General features: G+C 42.3%; 1 protein-coding gene across 6 annotated transcripts in view; it reads left to right on the top strand.

Annotated features, from left to right (window-relative positions):
• The window catches only part of PLCH1 (phospholipase C eta 1), a 300525-nt gene that overhangs the window by 80111 nt on the left and 199151 nt on the right, over window positions 1–21263 (top strand). For all 6 annotated transcript variants that reach the window (XM_070072611.1, XM_070072610.1, XM_070072614.1 and 3 more), the window contains one exon: window positions 943–1061. In XM_070072611.1, coding sequence (XP_069928712.1) covers window positions 983–1061 — 79 coding nt within the window. In that variant the 5' untranslated portion in view covers window positions 943–982. The remainder of the gene's footprint in view (window positions 1–942; window positions 1062–21263) is intronic.

Genomic DNA, 21263 nt, shown 5'->3' on the forward strand with positions numbered 1-21263 from the left:
GGCCCGTGCGCTGCGTCCGGCGCACCGCGCTGATCTGAAGCCAGGAGCCAGGTACTTCTCCTGGTCTCCCATGGGGTGCAGGACCCAAGCACTTGGGCCATCCTCCACTGCACTCCCTGGCCACAGCAGAGAGCTGGCCTGGAAGAAGGGCAACCGGGACAGAATCCGGCGCCCCGACTGGGACTAGAACCCGGTGTGCTGGCGCCGCAAGGCGGAGGATTAGCCTAGAGAGCCGAGGTGCCGGCATTGATTTGTTTTTAAGCACTTGAGCAGGTGTTTTGTGTAGTGATTAAGATACTGCTTAGGATGTGTGCATATCAGAATGCCTGGATACTAGACTAGTCCTGGCTGCACTCCTGATTACATCTTCCTGCTTCCTGGGAAGTAGCAGGTGATAGCTAAAGTAATTGGGTCCCTGCCACTCGTATGGAGGTTCTGGGTTGAGTTCTGGGTTCCTGGTTTTGGCCTAGTCCAACCCCAGCTATTATGGGCATTTGGGGAATGCACCAATAGGAGATTTCCTTCTATCTCTCCCTTTCTTTCCACCCTTTAAGTAAATAAGTAAACAAAAAAATTTACAAAGACTGTATTTGGAAAAATGTTTCTTGCACCAAAATACAGTGATGTTTTAATCCCATTTTCCGCGAATTCTTTGAGGAGGTACTCTTGTATTTTCACTTGAGACAGCAGTAACTTTGAGCCCTGAGAGGTGGTGTTTGAAATATTGCTGTTTGGCATGCTAAATGACATTCTACCCCCTGGGAAGACTTGTGGGAAACTTCTGGGTGCCTGGGGGAGTGTAGCTCCCGGGTGTGGGAGTGTGGGGAAGCTGTGTGCCGTGTGTGTTGCCCCATACTGCTGGACAGCCAGTGGCATTGTGCTCCCTGGGAGAGCGTGTGGCTGCCGTTCCTTCATTTTGTCTCATTCTGTTTCTCTTGACAGGGCAATTTGGTGTTGATGCTGTGCCAGAAACCGTCCGACAATGAGTTACTGGAACTTGGAGAAAAGGAACTGTGTGCAGTACCGCAGGCATTTTCTGGTAGATAACAGTGTGTTTCATGGTGAGCTCTCTATTGTATTTAAGTCATTGGAGCTTTTATTTTGTTTCTGACAGTACTTTTATCCCAGAATTCTGGATGCAAATATAGTATAATTGTTGGATTGAACCAAGAGCTTGAGTTATCTTGTTTCTAGTTAATTACTCAAGAAGTTCCTAGTACTCATTACAGAGCCTTGTGAGCCACGTGCTACCTTCTTAGGATGGCTTATTCACCGGTGCCTCCCCACTTCTACTATCTGATACACTCCAGTAATATTCCTTCCAGAAGTTTGCCATCATTTTGGGCTAGGCTCATGGTAAGAGTTCAGTTAATCAGAGGGTACTGAAAAAATGTTCGTGAAAACTTGGCATTAAAAGATGGCTTTATTTTGCTGCAGAAAATGGAAATCTAGGCATAGTGTTTTATCAAACACATGTTCCACAAAGTTTCTGAAGACGCCTTGTATTTGTGGGTTGCTACTCCATGCTTACCGTCAGTCTGATGTGCATCTTCCAAACTCAGATATGAAAGGAGACTTCTGTCACCTGTGTAGACACTTCCTGAAAAGTGTCCGATCCTTCTTATTGCTGTCCTCGGGTGCCTTAAGGCCTATCTGTGTGTCAGCCCACATATAAAAACAGAGCGGAGTCGTCTACAGCACTTACCCGTCGCTATCAGGATGGATTACTGAAGCTGTGAATCACAGAGTAATCAATATTAGTCACCTCCCTGGCAAACTAAGAGGAATTGCCTTTCCCCTGCTGACATCTGTTTGTTTTGTAGTACACAGACAGGGATAAGCTCCGTCAATCCTGTCAGGGTACTGTGGAGTTGAATTTATTTAAGAGTCAAAGATTTATGTGGCATCAGACGTTTTGGAGTAATCTCTATCAGAAGCTTGTAGAATTGTAGAGGGAAGAGAGACTTCGTGGAGGAGCAGAGTGTAGTTTAACAGAATCCTATAATCTAAGCAGCTGTCAATTTTCTAACATCTTTTTTTTCTTTCCCAATTTGGTCACAGACTTAATAAGTATTATTGTTTTAATCTGAGTTTATGATAACAAGCTGAACCTTATTCACTGTATTAAGCACTTTAGAGTTTACAGTCTTGTTTCACCATTCATTACACCACCTTGCTATAGGGCCTTACCAGGTAGAGGGTGAGTTCATTTTATAGGTGAAGAAATGGGAAGTAGAGATGGAATGAGTACCCATATTCACAGAACTAATTGTTACTATTTTTAAAATTTTTATTTATTTTCATTTTATTTGAAAGACAGAGAGAGAGACAGAGACAGAGAAAGACCTGCCATTGCTGGCTTATTCCCTAAAGGCCTGCAACAGCAGGGGCTGGGTCAGGCTGAAGTTACAAGCCAGGAATTCCATCTGGATCTCCCACGTGGGTGACAGGGACCCAACTACATGGTTCTTCACAACTCCATCCCAGGGTCTACACTGGCAGGAGGTTAGAATTGAAAGCTCAGTCAAGACTGGAACCAGGCCCTTTGGTACACGATGTGAGTGCCCCAGCTGGCCTCTTAACCACTGTGTCAAATGCCCATCCCCATAGCTAATTATTAGCAAGGTCAAAATGAAAATTCACATCTTCACCTTTCCATGTTGGCTTTCTTGAGTTGTGGTGGTGATGCAGGTACCAACTTAGCACTGTGCACCAAGATTCTACTCAGCTTTCTCAGCACCACCAGGGATCCTGTTCAAATCTTTGCTCTTTTACTCAGTTTGCTATGTGATATTTTCTGTTACAACTGTGAAAAAATAATAAACATGATAATTGAAGGAATATAGGAGTCAGATGATCCAGGTTTATTTTTCTGAGCTTCATTTTATGCCAATTTTGAAAATAGTTCATATTTCATTGTATTGATTTTATTATTTTAGAATGTCTGTTAGCCAGAGATTTCAAAGGCTATGGTAATGTAAAAAGTAAGTATTTTATGTATTTTTAAAGTTGTTACTACCAACTAGTTTGTGAGTACTACTATATTACAGAATCCTAAGTAAGGGTTGGTGAATGAATGCTGTCATATGAAACTTCTATACCTTTGCAGTTGTCATCATTCATCTCATTTCATGGATGGGAGACTGAGGCTAATGATGATGTTGAAGAAGAAATCTGAAATTCAAATCCTGATCTGCATAGCTCCAACACCCCAACATTGCTTTTCTTCCAGGCTGCCATTTGCATTTTAACAGAAATACACACTCTGAGAGGTTAAGTTCTATTCCACAGTAGTTGCTCTGTGAGTAATTAGCAGTGTATGATCTGGAACAAGTTGCATAATCTTTAGTAGCATGGTTCTCTCCTTGGTGAAATGACTATGCTGCCATTGAAGATTTTTGAGGTTCTTTCTAATTCTGACTTCTGAGGTCCCATTCAAGTATTTCTGAGAAATACAATTGTTATTTTTGTGTGCTTCTTTTTCATTAAACACAAGATACACCAGGGGGCAGTATAATACTTAAAATGTGAATTGGTTTTTTTTTTCATTCTATAACTTTTGAAAAGATTTAGAGGTGTTTAAATCCTCCCAATATTGAAAAGATTGAAGCCAACTCGAATTATGATTCTGTTGTGACAGAGTTAAGTATTTCTGATAGTGTAATATGTAGTTTTTGGTTTCTGTGTCTGAGGATGGTTTGTAGTTCAGGAAAGAATCATGTTCTCTGCTCTTCCTCTGCATCTTCAGAAAATTCATGTTTGTGAAGATAGGAACCCCTTTAACTTAAGGGAGAGTTGGATACGTCTTGATATATATTAGGTCAGGAGAGCCATAGCAATTTATTGAGGATTTCAGAACATTACAAAGAAGTAAGTTTATTCATTTAAAAATTTATCTGACAGGCAGAGAAAGAGTCAGAAACACACAAAATAGAGAAAGAAGAGAGAAAGAGCGAGAGAGCGAGAGAGAGAGCGAGAGAGTGAGAGAGAGAGAGAGAGAGAGAAGTAACTTTCACCTGCTGATTCATTCCCCAAATGTCTGGGCCAAGCTAAAGCCTGGAGCCAGCAACTCCATTTGGGTTTCCCAGGTGTGTGGCAGGACCCAAGTGCTTGAGCTGTTACCTGCTGCCTCCCAGGTGCCTTAACAGGAAGCTGGAAAGGAAGCAGAGGTGGGAGTTGATCCCAGCCACTCGGATACAGATTTCAGTCATTGCAAGAAGCAGGTGAACCACTGTATCATAATGTCTGCTCCTTGAACATTTCCAAGAGACCAGAAGTGACACATGCCTCAATTCAGAAATGTCAGGTTTCTTTTGAGAGGTCTTCTAGTGTGTGGCCTTGTCTTGTTTATGTTGATAACTCTCCTTACATAACCAGCTCAACCTAAACCAAGAGAAACAAAACTATTTCATTATAAACAGAAAAGAACCATGTCACCTGCATGAAGATAGGCTTTGGGAATATGCAGTGCAAATTGTGTGAGCCAGACTCTTTGCATGTGCAGATTTATGCTGTCTTCCCAGGGGAATTGAGGTGCATTCAAATAAGGACTCTTTCAGCTAAAATGTTCAATAGAAGTAAAAGTAAAACATGAAGCATTTGTATGCACTGTCTCACAGTTCAGAGCCTCCTTTCTGCTGCTAGAGGCAGTCTATTCTCATTGGAAACAATTTAGAATAGTTTCTAAATTCTGCAGCACAGTTCTGCAAACAAAAGAGAAAGTTGCTGTTAAACTCACTGTTCTTATTCTGCTTCTGTCCAGCCCTTTAACTGCTACTTCATCTGCACAGCACTTCAGAGGCAGGAATGGAATGCCTGGAACACTGGGAGATGATGCCTGCTGGCCAACACCTGGCTGAATTGACTTAGTTCTCTGTCTGGCGATGAGGGCGACTCTAGAAATTATTAATTTTTGCATTTCCTACTTAACTGTCATTTACTCAGATTTTTGGGGGAACTTACTGAATCCAAAGGGATTTGTACTGATTACAGAATTCTAATTGCTGGGATTATCATCGATTGGCTTTTATCCTTCTGATTAATTTGTAATAGAGAAAAACCTTGGGAAAGGACTGTTTTGTATAATATGAAGCTTGCTTTAATGGCTTGGACTTTCAAGAATTATTCTGATTTGAAAATTTCCTGTATATCCTGAGTTGGTTCTCTTGGTTGTAGTGTATTGCAGTATTTTTCCCTGATCTGAGAGGTAGTCTTGATTCGTAAGCCAATAATCAGTGTATTTACAATTAATATGTATAATTGCTTATAAGCTTTTCCTAATATTTTGTCTCCTTCATAGAACATACTTGGAGATCACTTAATGGTTGTTTTCATGCTGTTAGTTTTAGTTATCATCCCAAGTTCTTATTTTTTTCTTTTAAAGTTTTTTTTAAAAGATTTATTGATTTGTTTGAAAGAGTTAAAGAGAACAAGAGGCAGAGATCTTCCATCTGCTGGTTCACTCCCCAGGTGGCTGCAATGGCCAGGGGCCAAAGTCAAGAGCCAGGAACTCAAGCAGCCAAATGCCTGCTTCTGTGTAGTATGTCTTTTCAAAACCTTCCCTTATATGCACTTTTTTAAAATATATTTTTTAAAGATTTATTTATTTGAAAGGCAGAGTTACAGAAAGGCAGAGGTAGAGACGGAGAGAGGAGGAGAGAGGGGGAGAGGTCTACCATCTGCTGGTTCACTCCCTAAATGGCTGAAGTGGCTGGAGCTGTGCTGATCTGAAGCCACGAGGCTGGAGCTTCTTCCGGGTCTCCCACATGGGTGCAGATGCCCAAACACTGGGCCATCTTCCACTGCTTTCCCAGGTGCATTAACAGGGAGCTGAATCGCAAGTGGAGCCCATATGGGATGCCCACACTGAAGGCTATGGCTTTATCTGCTACACCACAGCGCTGGCCCCTTATATGCTCTTTTGCATTGGCTTTAACTACCTTTTAATGAAACAAATTGATGTAGTGAATTAATGAAAAGTGATTTATGTTTTATTCAATCTTCCCTTGCTGGCCAGGGGCCTAGTTGGAGATATGAGGGTAGAAATTTGACTACTAATTCTTAATGGAAAGTAGACTGGAATGAAAACCTGGAGACTAATTCAAATCCCAGATTTACTACTGAGTTCTCCAGCTTCATGTCACTCTTGGGGTCCTCAATTCTCTGCCTTTAAAATGAGGATTGTTGGGGGCTGGCACTGTGGTGTAGAAGGTTAAGCCTCTGCCTGCTGTGCCGGTATCCCATATGGGCACCGGTTCAAGTCCTGGCTGCTTTACTTCCAATCTAGTTCCTTGTTAATGGCCTGGCAAAACAACTGAAGATGGCCTGGGTACTTGTTCCCCTGCACCCACGTGGGAGACCTGGAAGAAGCTCCTGGATCCTGGTTTAGGACTGTCCCAGCTCCGGCAATTGCGGCTGTTTGGGGAGTGAACCAGCAGATAGAAGTTCTCTCTCTCTCTTTCTCTCTGTCTTTCAAATAAATAAATATACCTTTTAGAAAATGTTTCTTTCATTTATAGCAATGAAATTATAAAAAAAGAGGATTGCACCAGATTGCAAAGTTCCCTGCTAGTGGCAGTGTTTGAGGTCTCTGTGTGGTCAAATGCTGAGATGGTCATGTGGGATATGTAAGTGTCCTAGAGGCCAGGAATATGGGAATGGAAGGCTGGCAAGATAGCAGTGAGGAACGGGGGTATGATTGCTTTAGTATTACACTGCACTGGCAAAATAGCTCCATTTCTCTCTGGGGAGAAAGGAGTGCATGTGCGTGTTTGTGTGTGTGTATGTTTTCTGGGTTCCTGCTGATCCAGGAGAGACTGACACACAGGACAAGTGTCATACTCAGCACAAGTGTGGTTTTGTTCAGAACAGGGGAGTGCAGAATTTCTCCGTCATTGGTGTTGCATCCTCGCTGGAAGAGAAGAATGCCTGGTCCTGACTGATAAATATGAAAGGAGATGGGAATTATGAAGAAGTGAATTAGGGTCCCAATTAGTTTAGGTCAGATTCTTAGTAAGTTAGAACTTAGGCATCCTGTCTGTGTTAGAGATTCGGGGGACAGCATTAGCTTTTTATGTTAGAGTGGATTTTTTTAAGATTAAAAAAATTATTATATAATTATATATTATATAACAATATATAATATGTATTATATATAATACAATATTATATATAATATATTACATATTGTTACAATACAATATATAATATGTATATATTATGTATAATATGTATTATATGTAACATATATAACATAATACATATTATATTGTTATATAATATATAATAATATATTATAATTATTATATTATAAGCAGAGGAAGAGAGCTTATATCTGATGGTTTATTCCCTAAATATCCACACTAGCCAGAGCTTGGAACTCAGTCCAGGTCTTCTGCATGGGTAGCAGGGGTCCAGTTGCTGGAGCCATCACCACTGCTTTCCAATGCAGGACATAGTAATAGGGTGCTGTGGCATTCATTTTTTGTTTTTTAAGATTTATCTTATTGAAAGTTGAAGTTACAAAGAAGGATGAATCTGCTTATTCACTCTCCAGATGGCTGCCATAACCAGGCTGAAGCCAGGAGGTTCATCTGGGTCTCCCACAGTGGTAATAGGGCCTGACTTCTGCTGCTTTTCCTGGGCTTTTAGGAAGGAGCTGAATAAGAATTGTACCTGCCGGGACAAGTACTAGTCCCTATATGGGATGGCAGTGCCACAGGCAGCGGCTTTACCTGCTATGTCCCAACTCTGGCCCCAAGTTTCATTTCTTTGCTGAGTCCAAGCCTAGCTTTTCCAGCCAGTCACTTTATAAACAACCCTCTTCTAGGTCCAGAAAATTCCAGTACACATGGGATTACTATTAACACAATGATAGGGTTTTGTGAGCATCATTGAGATCAGAAAGATTATCTTTAGATTCTGGGAGGGAAATACTGCAGGGAAAGATGTCAATGATAGGTTGAGAGGACTTAAAAAAAAAGGACAAAGTTTGAACTTAAGGGAGAAAATGTACTTGATTCATTTCAATTTTATAAGTTGTAATAGAATGAACTCTGAAAGCAGCAGTACCCAGGAGATTTCTTCTTTAATCCTACTCTCAAGTCTCTCCATCCCTCAATGATGGCCATTTAGGCAGGAAGCATCGAAGTCAGGTGTCCTTTTAGGTCTATGGTGTTCAAGTGCATCTTGCAAAGCTTAAAGAGGCAGGCAATGAAGGTTTAGGCAAAGGGAGGCCTGGCCTCACCCATGTATGCCATTTTATAGGGGCTGCCCTCCACCTGCTGGTGGGTGATTGGTTTCATATGAGACTAAGTTTTTCATAGCAGCAAAGTGCTGGCATTGAGGGCAGATGACATCCAAACTCTTTTCTAATGCTAATATTCATGAATTGCCAGTTCCCCTACTTTTCCAATGTGCCCTACTTTTTAACAAAAGCTAATAGGAAAATTGGCTGTGAATTAACAGACCAAATCGATTTATACCCTTTTCTTCCCCTGAGGCAAATCATAGTCATCAACTCTGGCTTTACCAAAGTCAATATTTATATCTAGTTCAGAACACAAGGCAATAACCTTGAATGTGTGTTAGAGTGAGACGTAACTTGTTCTGTAACCTTTTGGGAATGCAGACTATCCCTTGATTTCTTGGTGATAAAGAAAATTCCTGATGAAATCCTCAGTGGAATGCTAACTGTAATTTAAAATGAAAGTGCTTTCCTATTTTTATTTCTCCAGGGTGATGACATTCTACTTGTAAATGGCCAAATAAACATTTAAAAATCATATTCCCTGAGCCCCTATTGTGTGTATGATAATCCAAGTGCCCAGGGTGGCAGACATGGCACTGCAAGGAGTGAAATTTGAAGATGTACCCTTCTCTCTATTGGTGAGCATGGAATATCAATGGAGGCAGACTTTTCCACTCTTCTGAATATAATCACACTTGTTCTGAAAGCTTCCTAGCTGTTGGTCTCTCCAAGGTCAGGAGGAACCCCAAACCATCTCTAAACACACACACACACACACACACACACACACACACTTTTGCATATATGCAACAATGCTCAATGGAGCATTCTCAACTGAGTGTAGCTTATGTGCAAAATTTTGTTTTTCTCCAATGAATGCTTTTAGAAGTACTGTGTCCTGTTGGAGCAACTTGAGTAGACTCTATTGCTTTATGAGAGTCTAATCCATTTCCTATCATTAATCTCAAACTTCTAAGTTCCATGTCCTCCCTCACCCCGAGAATGAACCTAGTGCAGCTGGTTGGGGCTGAGAGAAGGGGTTTATCTGCTATGCTTCTTTCCCTTGAAGAGGAATTCATGGCCCCGCTCCTCAGATTTTGGTATGAGGAAGAGGGATGGGGAGTGAACATTGTCCAGCCACACTGGGTACTTCTTTGCCTACCCGTGGTGCTGAGGTGCTGAGGTGCTGAGGACTCTCTGGTTCCATCTGGATGTTTCATTTCACCCTGGCCGCTGCGTTACCAAGGATTTTTGAGAGAGGACCCGTTGTCTCCCTCCAGCCTCACCTCTTCTTTATCCCAGTTCCCTCTGGCTAGGGCATGACTACTGTTTCCCATATCTCTGTGTCTCTTCACCAGCAGCTCTGCAGACTGCCGAGGGCTGTGGAAGAAGGCACAGGGTATGAAGTAGCCCCTTCCCAGACTGACTGCAATGTCTCCTCATGCTGTCAGGTGGTGGTGGCCTCCTTAAGCTTCTGCTTTAAGAATTGTAGTCATTCTGTAGCTCTTTCTCCCCTTCTCTCTGAGGGTGAAGGGTGTTATTTGGTTGTCAGAATGCCATCTCTGTCACCTTGGGCACCTGGGTTGTAATATGCACCAAAGCAGGGGCTCAGGGCATGTGATTAAAATTATTTATTTATTTATTTGAAAGGCAGAAATTGAGAGAGATATTCTACCTGCTAGTTCACTCTCTAAATCCCTGCAACAACCAGGGCTGGGCCAGGCTAAAAATAGAAGAAAGGAACTCCATCCAGGTCTCCCTTGTGGGTAGCAGGGACTCAAGCACTTCAGCCATCATCTGCTGCCTCCCAGAAGCATTAACAGGAAGCTGGATCAGAAATATGGAGTAGCTGGGCCTTGATATGGAATGCAGACATCCCAAGCAGTGGTTTAAACCTCTGCCACTATGCCCACCCTGGGAATGTGATCTTCAGTGGATGGAATCCCATCCCCCTGACACCTGACAATTCCCCTTAGACTCCTCTAGAGCCCCTGCAGGCAGTTCCCTGCCCACTACCGTTTTAGATTGGGGTGACTCAATGTCTCCAGAGAGATGGAGAGACAGAAGGTTCCTACATTTGCTGGCTCATTTCCCAAGTACTCATAACTATTAGGACTGGGCCAGGTTGCAGCCAGGAGCCCAAAACTCTGTCTGCATCCCCCATGTGGATGGCAGGAAACCAAGCACCTGAGCCACCACCTGCTGCCTCACAACACACGACCAGGAAGCTGCATTGGAAGAGTGCAGTAGCTGGGATCCAAACAAGGCACTTGGATATGGGATGCGCTTGTCCCAAGCAGTGGCTTAATTAACTGTTAATACTCATCTGTCTAAAGGTACTGTTTTTTTTTGTTGTTTTGTTTTTGTTTTTGTTTTTAAGGCATGCTGACTTCTTGCAAGGTTGTATAGCTGGATTGGTCAGAACCAAGCAACCATCTGGATTTTTTAAAATCCATGTTGAAATATTTCAACCTCTTCCTTATTAGGAATCTAATTCAGAAGGACTCCTGTGATGTTTGTCATGCTTTCCTTGTTCCAGTCATTTACGATCTGTCATGGTGGAGGGCTGAAAGGTACTGTAGAGTGCCTTGCAGAATGGCAAATTAAGGGTCTGCATGTGTGGGAAGCCCAGGTGGGTGAAAAAGAGCAATGCTCATTTTTCGAAGCTTGCACGTTAATCGTCTGAAACACACCTGTTACCTACCATGAAGTAAGATCCTTAGCTGGCCTTTTCCACTAGACTCTCAAATTCTTTTTCGTAAAGCAGTGGCCAGTGGGAGACATGCCAAACAGAAAGGCGCTTGATTGTATTATTCCTTTGTTCTTGGGAATACCAATTTTCTAATTACTCAAATTGAAAGAAGAAATAATGTGTCTGATAAACAGTCAACTTCTTTAGATCTGCAGACTTCTCACGTTTTAAGTGGTTACTTAATGAGAATTATTTCCCCCTGGACCTGTGTTACAAATTTAAGCCTTTGTTCTTTAAGCTACATTTCCATAATTATAATTAATTTTCATCTGCTGTCTCATTTCCCCAATTGTCTTTCCCACTCCTTGCCTAATATATGCACTGAGATTGATACGAGGATGAAAATGTCTTCCTACCAGTAGATTCAGAGTTCTTCCAGGGCAATATACTTATTTAATTTAGCTATACAAAAGATCCAGAGTCTTTTCTTGGACCACAGTAATTATTAGTAGTGATTGCATTTGTAATCACAACATCCTATCTCTCATCTGTCAAAACAAATGTGAAAAACTGCAGTTTGTTGCTTTATACCATGTGAATAAAAAGCCATCCCAATAGATCTGTGACATATTTTGTATTTTCTTAGGGCTCCTTCCTTTTAGCATATATGTTTGGTGTTATTAAAAATGCAAATTGTTGGTTTCAAAGGAATATTCAGATTTTTCATTTCAAGCCCACAGCCTAGTGTGACATGGTTTCATCTGTGTACACAGCTTCAACTCCAGTTTATAAGAATGTGCTGCTGACTCCAATCCTGCGTTCTTGACTTAGACTTTCCCTCAGTATTGTATACCCACATGTTCATCTGCCTACCTGATGTCCCACTGATGGCCCGAGCCCCAGACTCAACATATCTGGAGCACAGCTCCCTCCTCCCCTGCTAACCATCTACCCCACTAGCTTCACCTCCCTCCCTTCCTCTCTGTGCACCCCAGCTGCTCTGACCTTCATTCTTTCTTCACTTAGCTAACTTTCAATGCATCCCTCTGATCCCAGAGCAAAGGCCCCTTTTGCAAAGAAGCCTTTTCTGATTTCCTGGATGAGATCAGCTCTGCCTTATGCTTTCTCATCACTTTGTGTTGCTGCCCCATTGCACATCAAAACTGTTGTCACAAAACAGTTTATTGTAAAAACAAGCTTAATTTCCATCCCTTCACCCTAAGTTGTAGGAGGACAGAGACTGTTGTGATTTCTATCTCCAGCACATAGTATAGTGCATCCACATAGCAGGTGCTCAACAAAATAATGCTGAATGAAGTGGTTTATTGACAGGGGAGATAAAAGTCACTGATGTTTCATTACTTCGGCACTCTGTTGAGTTTGGTTTTTAATCTTTGCTGTGGAGTGCTTCAGTTCTCTGGCCACAGACTTCCTCCTTCCATGGCCTTTGCCATGGAGAACCCATCAAAGAACTGACACTGTGACACTATTCCTTCCTGAGACTGAGAAGGGTAAGAGGGCACTTCTGCTGAGAATTCAAGTGTGCCTTGGAAAAGATTAATATAACCATGTAAGGCCTCACAATGCATAAGTACAAGCCCATTTTACTTACCAGAATTTCTTAGGCATTTTGAATTCATTTAGTAATACTTTCTATGTTGGTTCTACAGGGTATTTCAAAAGTTTGTGGGAAACAGTGAATTAAGAAAATACTGTGCATGTGTTTCAAAAAGTTTTTTGGCACCAAAGTAAACAACTTTGAATTCATTTTTAAATGAACATTTAACAAATATGACTCATTTTTAAAGTATTTATTTTCAACTACTTGAAAGGCAGAGCAACAGAGAGAGAGAGACATATCTTTTGTCTGCTGGTTCACTTCCCAAATACCCATCACATGTCGGTCAGGCTGAAGCCAAGAGCCTGGAACTCCATGCAGGTCTCCATGTGGATGGAGGGCTGAAGCACATGAGCCATCATCTGCTGTCTCTCAGGATGCATTAGCAGGAAGTTTAATCAGAAAGGGAGTAGCTAGGACTCGGCTGGCACTCCAACATGGGATGTGGGTGTTGCAAGCAGAGGGTTCACTTGCTGAACCTCAATGGCCAACTCTCACGAACCCTGTGAAGTATCCTTGTGTATGTGTGTATTTTTTCAGCTCTGAATTTGCAAGAGTATCTCATAAAATAGTGCTATTAGTGAAGACTGCTTAATTGGCAGTAATTGCATTAAAATTAAATGCAGGTTGCCTGCATTTGAAAATCTCCAGTGGTAGAAATGTTGGGGTTATTCTTAGTGCAGAGAGTGTGAAATGGACCTATGCTAACACCAAAGCACGTTTTCTCAGCAAGAAACGGACCTTTGCTAACACCAAAGCATGTTTTCTCAGCAAGAGAAGAGGCAGAAGGCCCGAGGGTACATGAGGAGAATAATCAGTGCAGGGCTTCTTTAAAAGTTAAGATGCACTTGTATTTAAGTTTCACAAATTAAAAAAATAGCAACCAGGCCTTTAACCTAAGAATCTCAGGCAATATGAGAATATATTCCTCTCTTAAAGGTAGCAAAATTTCTCTGAGCAGTAAACATCAATTACAGAATAAATGTGGGATCTGGGAAAACTCAGCTGTCTAGTTTTGTTCTGTCTATACATGTCTCTTGGTATGTGATTGATATGTGTTCTCAGAATCTCTCTCTTTTGAGTAGAAGATGGTTTATGCCCAGTTAAAAAGGGGAACAGTGGTATAATAGGTAAACCTCTGCCTGCGGCTCTGGCACCCCATGTGGGTGCTGGTTTGTGTCTCGGCTGTTTCTCTTATGATCCAGCTCTCTGTTACAGCTTGGGAAAAGCAGTAGAGGATGGCCTAATTGCTTGGCCCCTGCACCCTTGTGGGAGACCTTGAAGAAGCTCCTGGGTTCTGGCTTCAGATTGGCCTTGCTCTGGCCATTATGGACATTTGGGGAGTAAACCAGCAGGTGGAAGACCTTTCTATCTCTCTCTCCCTCTTCTCTGTCTATAGCTACCTCTCAAATAAATAAGAACAGTGGACACAGTTATTATTTAGGGTCCTCCTTTTACTCCTTGCTAATTTACTCGGTGCGAATCCACAAATGACCATCATTTGAAATTGTGCCAATGTCAGACTTTCATGATATTTTGTTTTTAAGTGCAGCAGACTCTTATCTCCAGATGTGGAGATTTGTAATTAATTAATGCTTCAAGCCAATGAATCCCAGCCTGGGCTGCACATTGGAATCACCTGAGGATATTAAAACAAGATGTTGCCTGGGTTGTAGCCTTGAAGTTCTGATTTTATTGGTCTGGTGTGTGGCCAGAGCACAGGGACATTTTTGGAACTCAGATAATTACTTTGAGCAGCTAATTAGACTCTGGTGGGTTGAAAACCCCAGACCTAAGGTGACCAGTATAAATTCTCTCAACATAGCTATCAAATTCATGAGTTTAATAGTGAGTTTTTTCTGTGATAATAGCCTATGTTATACTGACTTGAAAAATATGGGCAGGAGCAATCAATTAAGCATGTGGATATACACAGAATGCGTATAGATAAGACAGGCAAATACTAATGGTGAGACATGACCCAAGCTCAGTTATGTCATCTCTAGGGTGTAGGAGCCAGATGTCTTCATTTTATCTGCATGTATTTATCTAAAGGGGGTTTTAAAAATTTTAATTTTTTATCTACTTGAAAGGTAGAGCAATGTGGAAGGGGAAGAGAAGGAGGGAAGAAGGGAAGGAGAGAGTGAGAATGAGTGAGAGAGAGAGAGAGAGAGAGGGAGAGAGAGAGAGAGACAGAGAGAGATATCTTCCATCGACTGGTTTACTTCCCAAGTGCCTGTAACAGTCAGGCTAGGCCACCTGGAAGTCAGCTGCCTAGAACTCCATTTGGATCTCTCATATGGGTGGCAGGAATCTAGCTACTAAAGTTGTCTGCTGCCTCCCAAGAGACATTACCAGGGATGCTAGACTGGAAGTAGCATTCCAGTATGGGATATAGGTTTCCCAAGTGGCAGCTTAGCCTACTATGCCACAGTGCCCATCCTGGTTTGCTTCTATTTTGTTGAGAACTTTTACATCTATGTTCATCAGGGGTATTAGTGTGTAGTTTTCCTTTTTTGGGGTCCTTATTTAGTTTTCATACCAGGTTTGTTATGATTTCAGAGAATGGGTTGAAAGTGTCCTCTTCTTCTTCTTCTTTTTTTTTTTTTTTTTATTTGACAGGTAGGGTTATAGACAGTGAGAGAGAGAGAGAGAGAGAGAGAGAGAGAGAAAGGTCTTCCTTCCATTGGTTCACTCTCCAAATGGCTGCTACAGCCGGCACTGCACTGATCTGAAGCCAGAAGCCAGGTGCTTTTTCCTGGTCTCCCATACGGGTGCAGGGGCCCAAGGACTTGGGCCATCCTTGTGCCCTCCTGGGCCACAGCAGAGAGCTGGACTGGAAGAACGGCAGCTGGGACTAGAACCCGGCACCCATATAGGATGCTGGTGCCTCAGGCGGAGGATTAACCAAGTGAGCCATGGCACCGACCCCTCTTCATTTTTTTTTTTTTTTTGAAAGAAAAGAGTTTTTAAAGACTATTTGCAGAGGGGTGAGGGTAGGGCAAGTTATACTCACTTTTTTTAAAAAAAGATTTATGTATGTGTGTATGTATATATGTATTTGAAAGGCATAGTGGCAGAGAGAGTTCTTCAATCACTTGTTCACTCCTCAAATGACTGCAATGGCCAGGGGTGGGCCAGGTTGAAGCTAGGAGCTAGGAACTCCATCTAAGTCTCCCATGAGGATGGCTGGGGCCCAAGTACTTGAGCCATTATCCATTGCTTTCCCAGATTCACTAGCAGGAAGCTGGATCTGAAGTGGAGCAGCTGAGACTTAAACTGGCACTCTGATATGGGATGCAGGCATCACAAGCAGTGGCTTAAGCCGTTGTGCCATAGCACTGACCCCATGCTCACCTTTAAATAGTCCATTTTTTTTTCCACATTCCTCTTAATGTCATTCTGGTTTAATGCCCTTGAAACATAATATATTGGGGCCAGTGCTGTGGTGTAGTGGGTAAAGCCACTGTGTGCGTGGGTGCTGGTTCAAGGCCCAGCTGCTTCACTTCCAATCCTGCTCCCTGCTAGTGCGCCTGGGAAAGCAGAGGCAGATGGCCCAAGTATTCAGATACATGTATCCATATGAGACATGGAGAAGCTCCTGGCTTCTGGCTTCAGATTGGCCCGGCTCTGGCCATTGTGGCCATTTGGTGAGTGGACCAGTGGATGGAAGATTTCTCTCTCTCGCTTGCTCACTTGCTCCCGTGCTCGCTTGCTTGCTCTTCCTGTAACTCTGCCTTTCAAATAAATAACCTTTTAAAATAATTTATCTTAACTTTACAGTTAATATATTTGTTACATGATACAAAGTTATTCTTTTGAGCATTAAATGACTTCAAAGTGTCATCCATGGTCTCCTGATACCAAACAGTAACACTTTGGGAAGGTTCTTGACAAGACAGCAAAGCATATTTAATAGTATTTTGTTTTGATTAACCTGTGATAAGGACTACATAGTTCACAGTAGGATAATTTAAAGAATCATTAAATAAATATGGAATGCTGGAATTGAGAGAACAGTGTGATTATTGGGACTATGCCAATTGTAACCTTGAATAATAGTAGAATTATTTATATGTGTACTTTGCCCTTGTAGACATCTGGTCTACCTCTCTTATGCAGCTTGTGAGAAAACTGATGTTTAGGTCACTGAGCTATTCCTTGAAGATGCACAAGTTATGAAGGAGCAATCCTGTCTTCTCAGGCCACTTTCATTTTGCAGATAGGATCTTATGGAGGAACACAAAGAGGAATTCTGGGTTGGTATTAAGATAGCTAAGTTTGGGCCGGCGTTGTGGTGCAGTAGGATAATCCTCTGCCTGTGCTGCCGGCATCCCATATGGGTGCCAGTTCTAGTCCAGGCTGCTCCTCTTTCTAATCCAGCTCTCTGCAATGGCCTAGGAAAGCAATGGAAGATGGCCTAAGTACTTGAGCTCCTGCTACCCACATGGGAGAGCTGGATGAAGCTTCTGGCTTCAGCCTGGCCCAGCCCTGGCTATTGTGACCATCTGTGGAGTGAACCAGTGGATGGAATCTCTCTCTCTTTTTCTCTTTCAAATAAAATGAAATCTTTAAAAAACAAAACAAAAAACCTGAACCTGTTTTAAAGCATGAGAAGTTATGATTAAGGATATGAGCAATACCCTGGTCTTCATGGCGCATCAGAGCTAGCAAGGACTTAGGAAGCCATCTGAAGAAGGATTCTGAGCAGTCATTATTTGGTTGGGAAGGCTTTTGTGAAATCTCTGAAAATATGCTGGGTACTCTATGTATTGGTCATACACATTTGTGTGTCCTCCTTCTATGAGCAAAATCCTCAGCTTGTGTAACATTTCAAACAGTTTTATTCCTTGACCTTGACTAAAGTTACTCCCCTTTTTATTAGATGAGACAGTGAGTGACTGGTGCGTATTCCTACCAATCAGCTAGTGGCAAGGGTAAATTGAAAAGCCAACATTCTGCTATTCCAACTCAACTGGCCTGATGATCTAAACTAAGTACTATGAAATGCTAAGTGGATTTTCTGTGGGATAAATCTCACAAATCTCTGCATTTTCTGATTATCTGTGAGACAGAGCTCTCCCCACCTGTGACATCCAACTGCTTTTTGTGTCTACATAGCTAATAGGTGATTGTTAGTTCTCTGTGGGGAGCCAGGTGCTGACCTTTACAGAAAGAGTACCATAATCCTTGTAGGATTTATTTCCAGTGATGATTTCACTATCTGGTAATTTAAATCTAGTAAAGTTAGTTCCTTGAATCCAAAGGACATTTAGATTATTGTTTATTTTTTGGTTAAAAGTTTTAAAGTTGCCGACTAGTGAACCCACGAATGAATATGGTCTTTAGTTGTGAAAGTTAACTTTTTATTTTTGAATGTTTAATTCAGTTTCAACTTGAAAGGCAGGGAGGGAGGGAGGGAGGGAGAGAGAGGGAGAGAGGGGGAGAGAGAGAGGGAGAGGGAGAGAGAGAGATAATGATTCCATCCACTGGCTCATACCCTAAATGCCTACAACAGCTGGGGCTGAGTCAGGTGGAAGCCTGAAGCCAGGAATTCCATCCTAGTCTTCCTCGTGGGTGGCAGAGACTCAGGCAGTCATCTGCTACCTCCCAAGGTGCACTAGTAGGAAAGCTGGATTGTAAGCAGAGGAGCCAGGGTTTGATATGGGCTGTGGGCATTGCAAGTGGCAGTTTCACCTGGAGATTACTCTCAATAGCTGTCCCTCTGTGTGTATATACTCAAAAAGCATGTGTCCAGGTCCTGTGATTAGTATCAGTCAGTGGCAGGATGATGGCTGCTTTTAAAGGACAACTTGGCTTCAATATCTCAACTAGCAGACAGTGTTATTGACCATCTTTCCTTATGTGCATGTTCTTGCTTGAGCCCCTAAGAACTCATTTCGTAAATATTCTCATATGCCACTTACTCTGATCTCTAATTATATTTTTTGATCCCTTAACATTTCTGCTGAATTATATAAATCAGTGCAGACATTTAATATCTGGCAACTGTAGGTACCATGTTTCTGATATTAGTGATGTAAAATTTTCTCTTGGCCAGAGAACAAGTTCTGCATAAATCATAATACTAAATTATTTCTAAATTAGATTAAGTTATATAAAGTGATAAAATGTTATTGCTTTTCCATTTTATCATCTTTAGTATTCATGAGCACAATTCTTTCCCCTTTTCTCCAAGGTCTATAACAAAATTAGCCTTTGTAACCATTTTTGTGCTACTTGTCTATGAGTGAGGAGGATTAATGAAGCAGAAAATAAAAATTAAAATACTTTTGATATTTTAATGCTAATCATTAATCTATACTTCAAAGTTATTTCATTGATATATAATGTCTTTTCTAGCTGCAGAGCTTTTTTAGATTTTTGAAATTCTTACAATTTTGATAACATCAAGGAGCAAGAAGTTTGGCAGCTAAAATCAATTTGGTTATTGACAGAAGGTTTATTATATGTGCTGTCAAGCGTTTCACTTCCCTATGTGTACAGCTGGTTTTTAAAAGTTAAAAAAAAAAAAAAGAGCATCTAGATTATGCTTTCACCTCTAGGGGAAAATGTGTTTGCTGTGAGTATATTAGAGAGTTGGTTTTATTATAATAGTCATAGTTAGTTTTCTAATAAAAAGCCCGAGTTTTTGTAAAGGATTTTTGAGACCTCAAGGAGCTGAAGAAAATATTCAATGCAACCAGTTTCTCAACTTCCATCTGGAGTGATTACTTTAGAGAACAGGGAACATGGCTTAGCACCTGGCCTATGGGAGATGCCCAGGAAATATTCGGTGAATGAATTAGTAGCCACCCACTTTTGATCAGGGAGGACTCCAAGGCCTGAGAAGTTAAGCAGTGGACCTAAGGCAGGACTCAGCTACAACATTGAGTTGTGAGAACTGAACCCCTGGACACTGGGGGTGCGGGAGGCAGTCCCTGCCAGGCCACACCACACCACATGCCTGTGTTCAGGACGTCATGTGGCTCCATGGTCTTTCTGAACAGAAAGGTTTGCTGATTCCCTGGTGCTGCTGTGATTGTCGGTCATTAGTCCTTGCCACGGTGGCTCATTCCCCGAGTTTGAACAGGGATGTAGCTTACTCTTCTCCCTTACGCTTTGAGCAGTTACCAACTTAGGTTCTGTACTGGTAGTTTACCAGTTAACAAGCTAGAGCCGCCCCTATGGATGCAGAGCTTACAACCTGGCCTCTCCTTGCTGCTACTCCCTAACTTCCCTCTTCTCCCGCCCATGCTCACGGGACCTTTATGTTCTGCTAACACTCACCCATCTGCTTTCACATCATGTGCTGGCTTCCTTCCTTCCTTCCTTCCTTCCTATTTATTTATTTATTTATTTGAAAGTTAAAGTTACATAGAGAGAGAAGGAGAGGCAGAGAGAGTTGAGAAACTGGCTAGTTCACTCCCCAATTGGCTGCAATGGCCAGAGCTGTGCCAATCTGGAGCCAGGAGCCAGGAGCTTCTTCTGGGTGTTCCACGTGGGTGCAGGGCCCAAGGACTTGGACTTTCTTCCACTGCTTTCCCAGGTGCTTATCAAGGAGCTGGATCGGAAGTGGAGCAGCTGTGACTTGAACTGGTGCCCATATGGGATGCTGGCACTGCAGGCAGAGGCTTAACCTATGCCACAGCACAGGTCCCAATCCTCTGTTTTTGAAAGATTTTGTTTTTCGGTTGGCCTCTCTAAGGAAAGGAAGTAACCATATGAAGGAAATGTTAAAGCTTCGTAAATGCTGCCAAGTTATTTCCCTCACTGTGTTTACCTATTTCTGGATTTTAATTGACTTGTCCTTTCTCTTTTTTTTTTCCTAAGAAACTATAGTTTCCCTTGGTACCACAGGCTCACTCTTTGGAAAACTGTAGTAAGTGATAATTTACATCTCAAGGGAATCATCCATGAGTTGCTTCCAACTTAATCTTCTCCGTGATTTACAGCAAACAGGCTCACTGTGATCTTTCCCTCAATTACTCTTACCTTTATCGCAATTCCAGCAGCTGGTTTTGTGCATGCTCCCAGCTTCTGGTGCTCCTTTGCAGTTCTCAGATCTGGGCCCTACTTTCTGCTCAGTGTCTGCTTGGGAGCTAGAGAACTCACTGGAACCTGAGTTTCTGTGTTTGGCTGGGTCTTCCTGATCTCAGAGCTTCCTAGTGCTCTGTTCTGGACCCTGGTGCTACATCGGTGAATATGACATTCCCTGTGTCTGCCCTCAGGGAGCTTCCATTGTGTCCCTCCTCATGGCGTGTCAGGATGTCTTGTAGGAAGAACAGAAATAATCTCTCAGGACTGCTGGGGGAGAAACAATATTAGAACTGGGGTTGGGGGCTGGCACTGTGGCATCCCATGTAGGTGCTGGTTCAAGTCCCTGCTTCTCCCCTTCTGATCCAGCTCTCTGCTGTGGCCTGGGAAAGCAGTAAAGGATGGCCCAAGTCCTTGGTCCCCTATACTCCTGTGGGAGACCCAGAAGAAGCTCCTTGCTCCTGGTTTTGGATTGGTCCAGCTCTGGTCATTGCGACCATTTCAGGGAGTGAACCAACGGATAGAAGACCTCTGTCTCTGCCTCTCCCTCTCTGTCACTCTGCCTTTCAAATAATAAATAAATCTTTTAAAAAAAGAGGAACTGAGCTTGGCTTAGAGAAGAGATGCTGCCAGAAATATTAATATGTAAAACAATGCACTACTGAGGC

The sequence above is a fragment of the Oryctolagus cuniculus genome, chromosome 4 (genome assembly GCF_964237555.1).
Source record: "Oryctolagus cuniculus chromosome 4, mOryCun1.1, whole genome shotgun sequence".
Classification (NCBI taxonomy): domain Eukaryota; kingdom Metazoa; phylum Chordata; class Mammalia; order Lagomorpha; family Leporidae; genus Oryctolagus; species Oryctolagus cuniculus.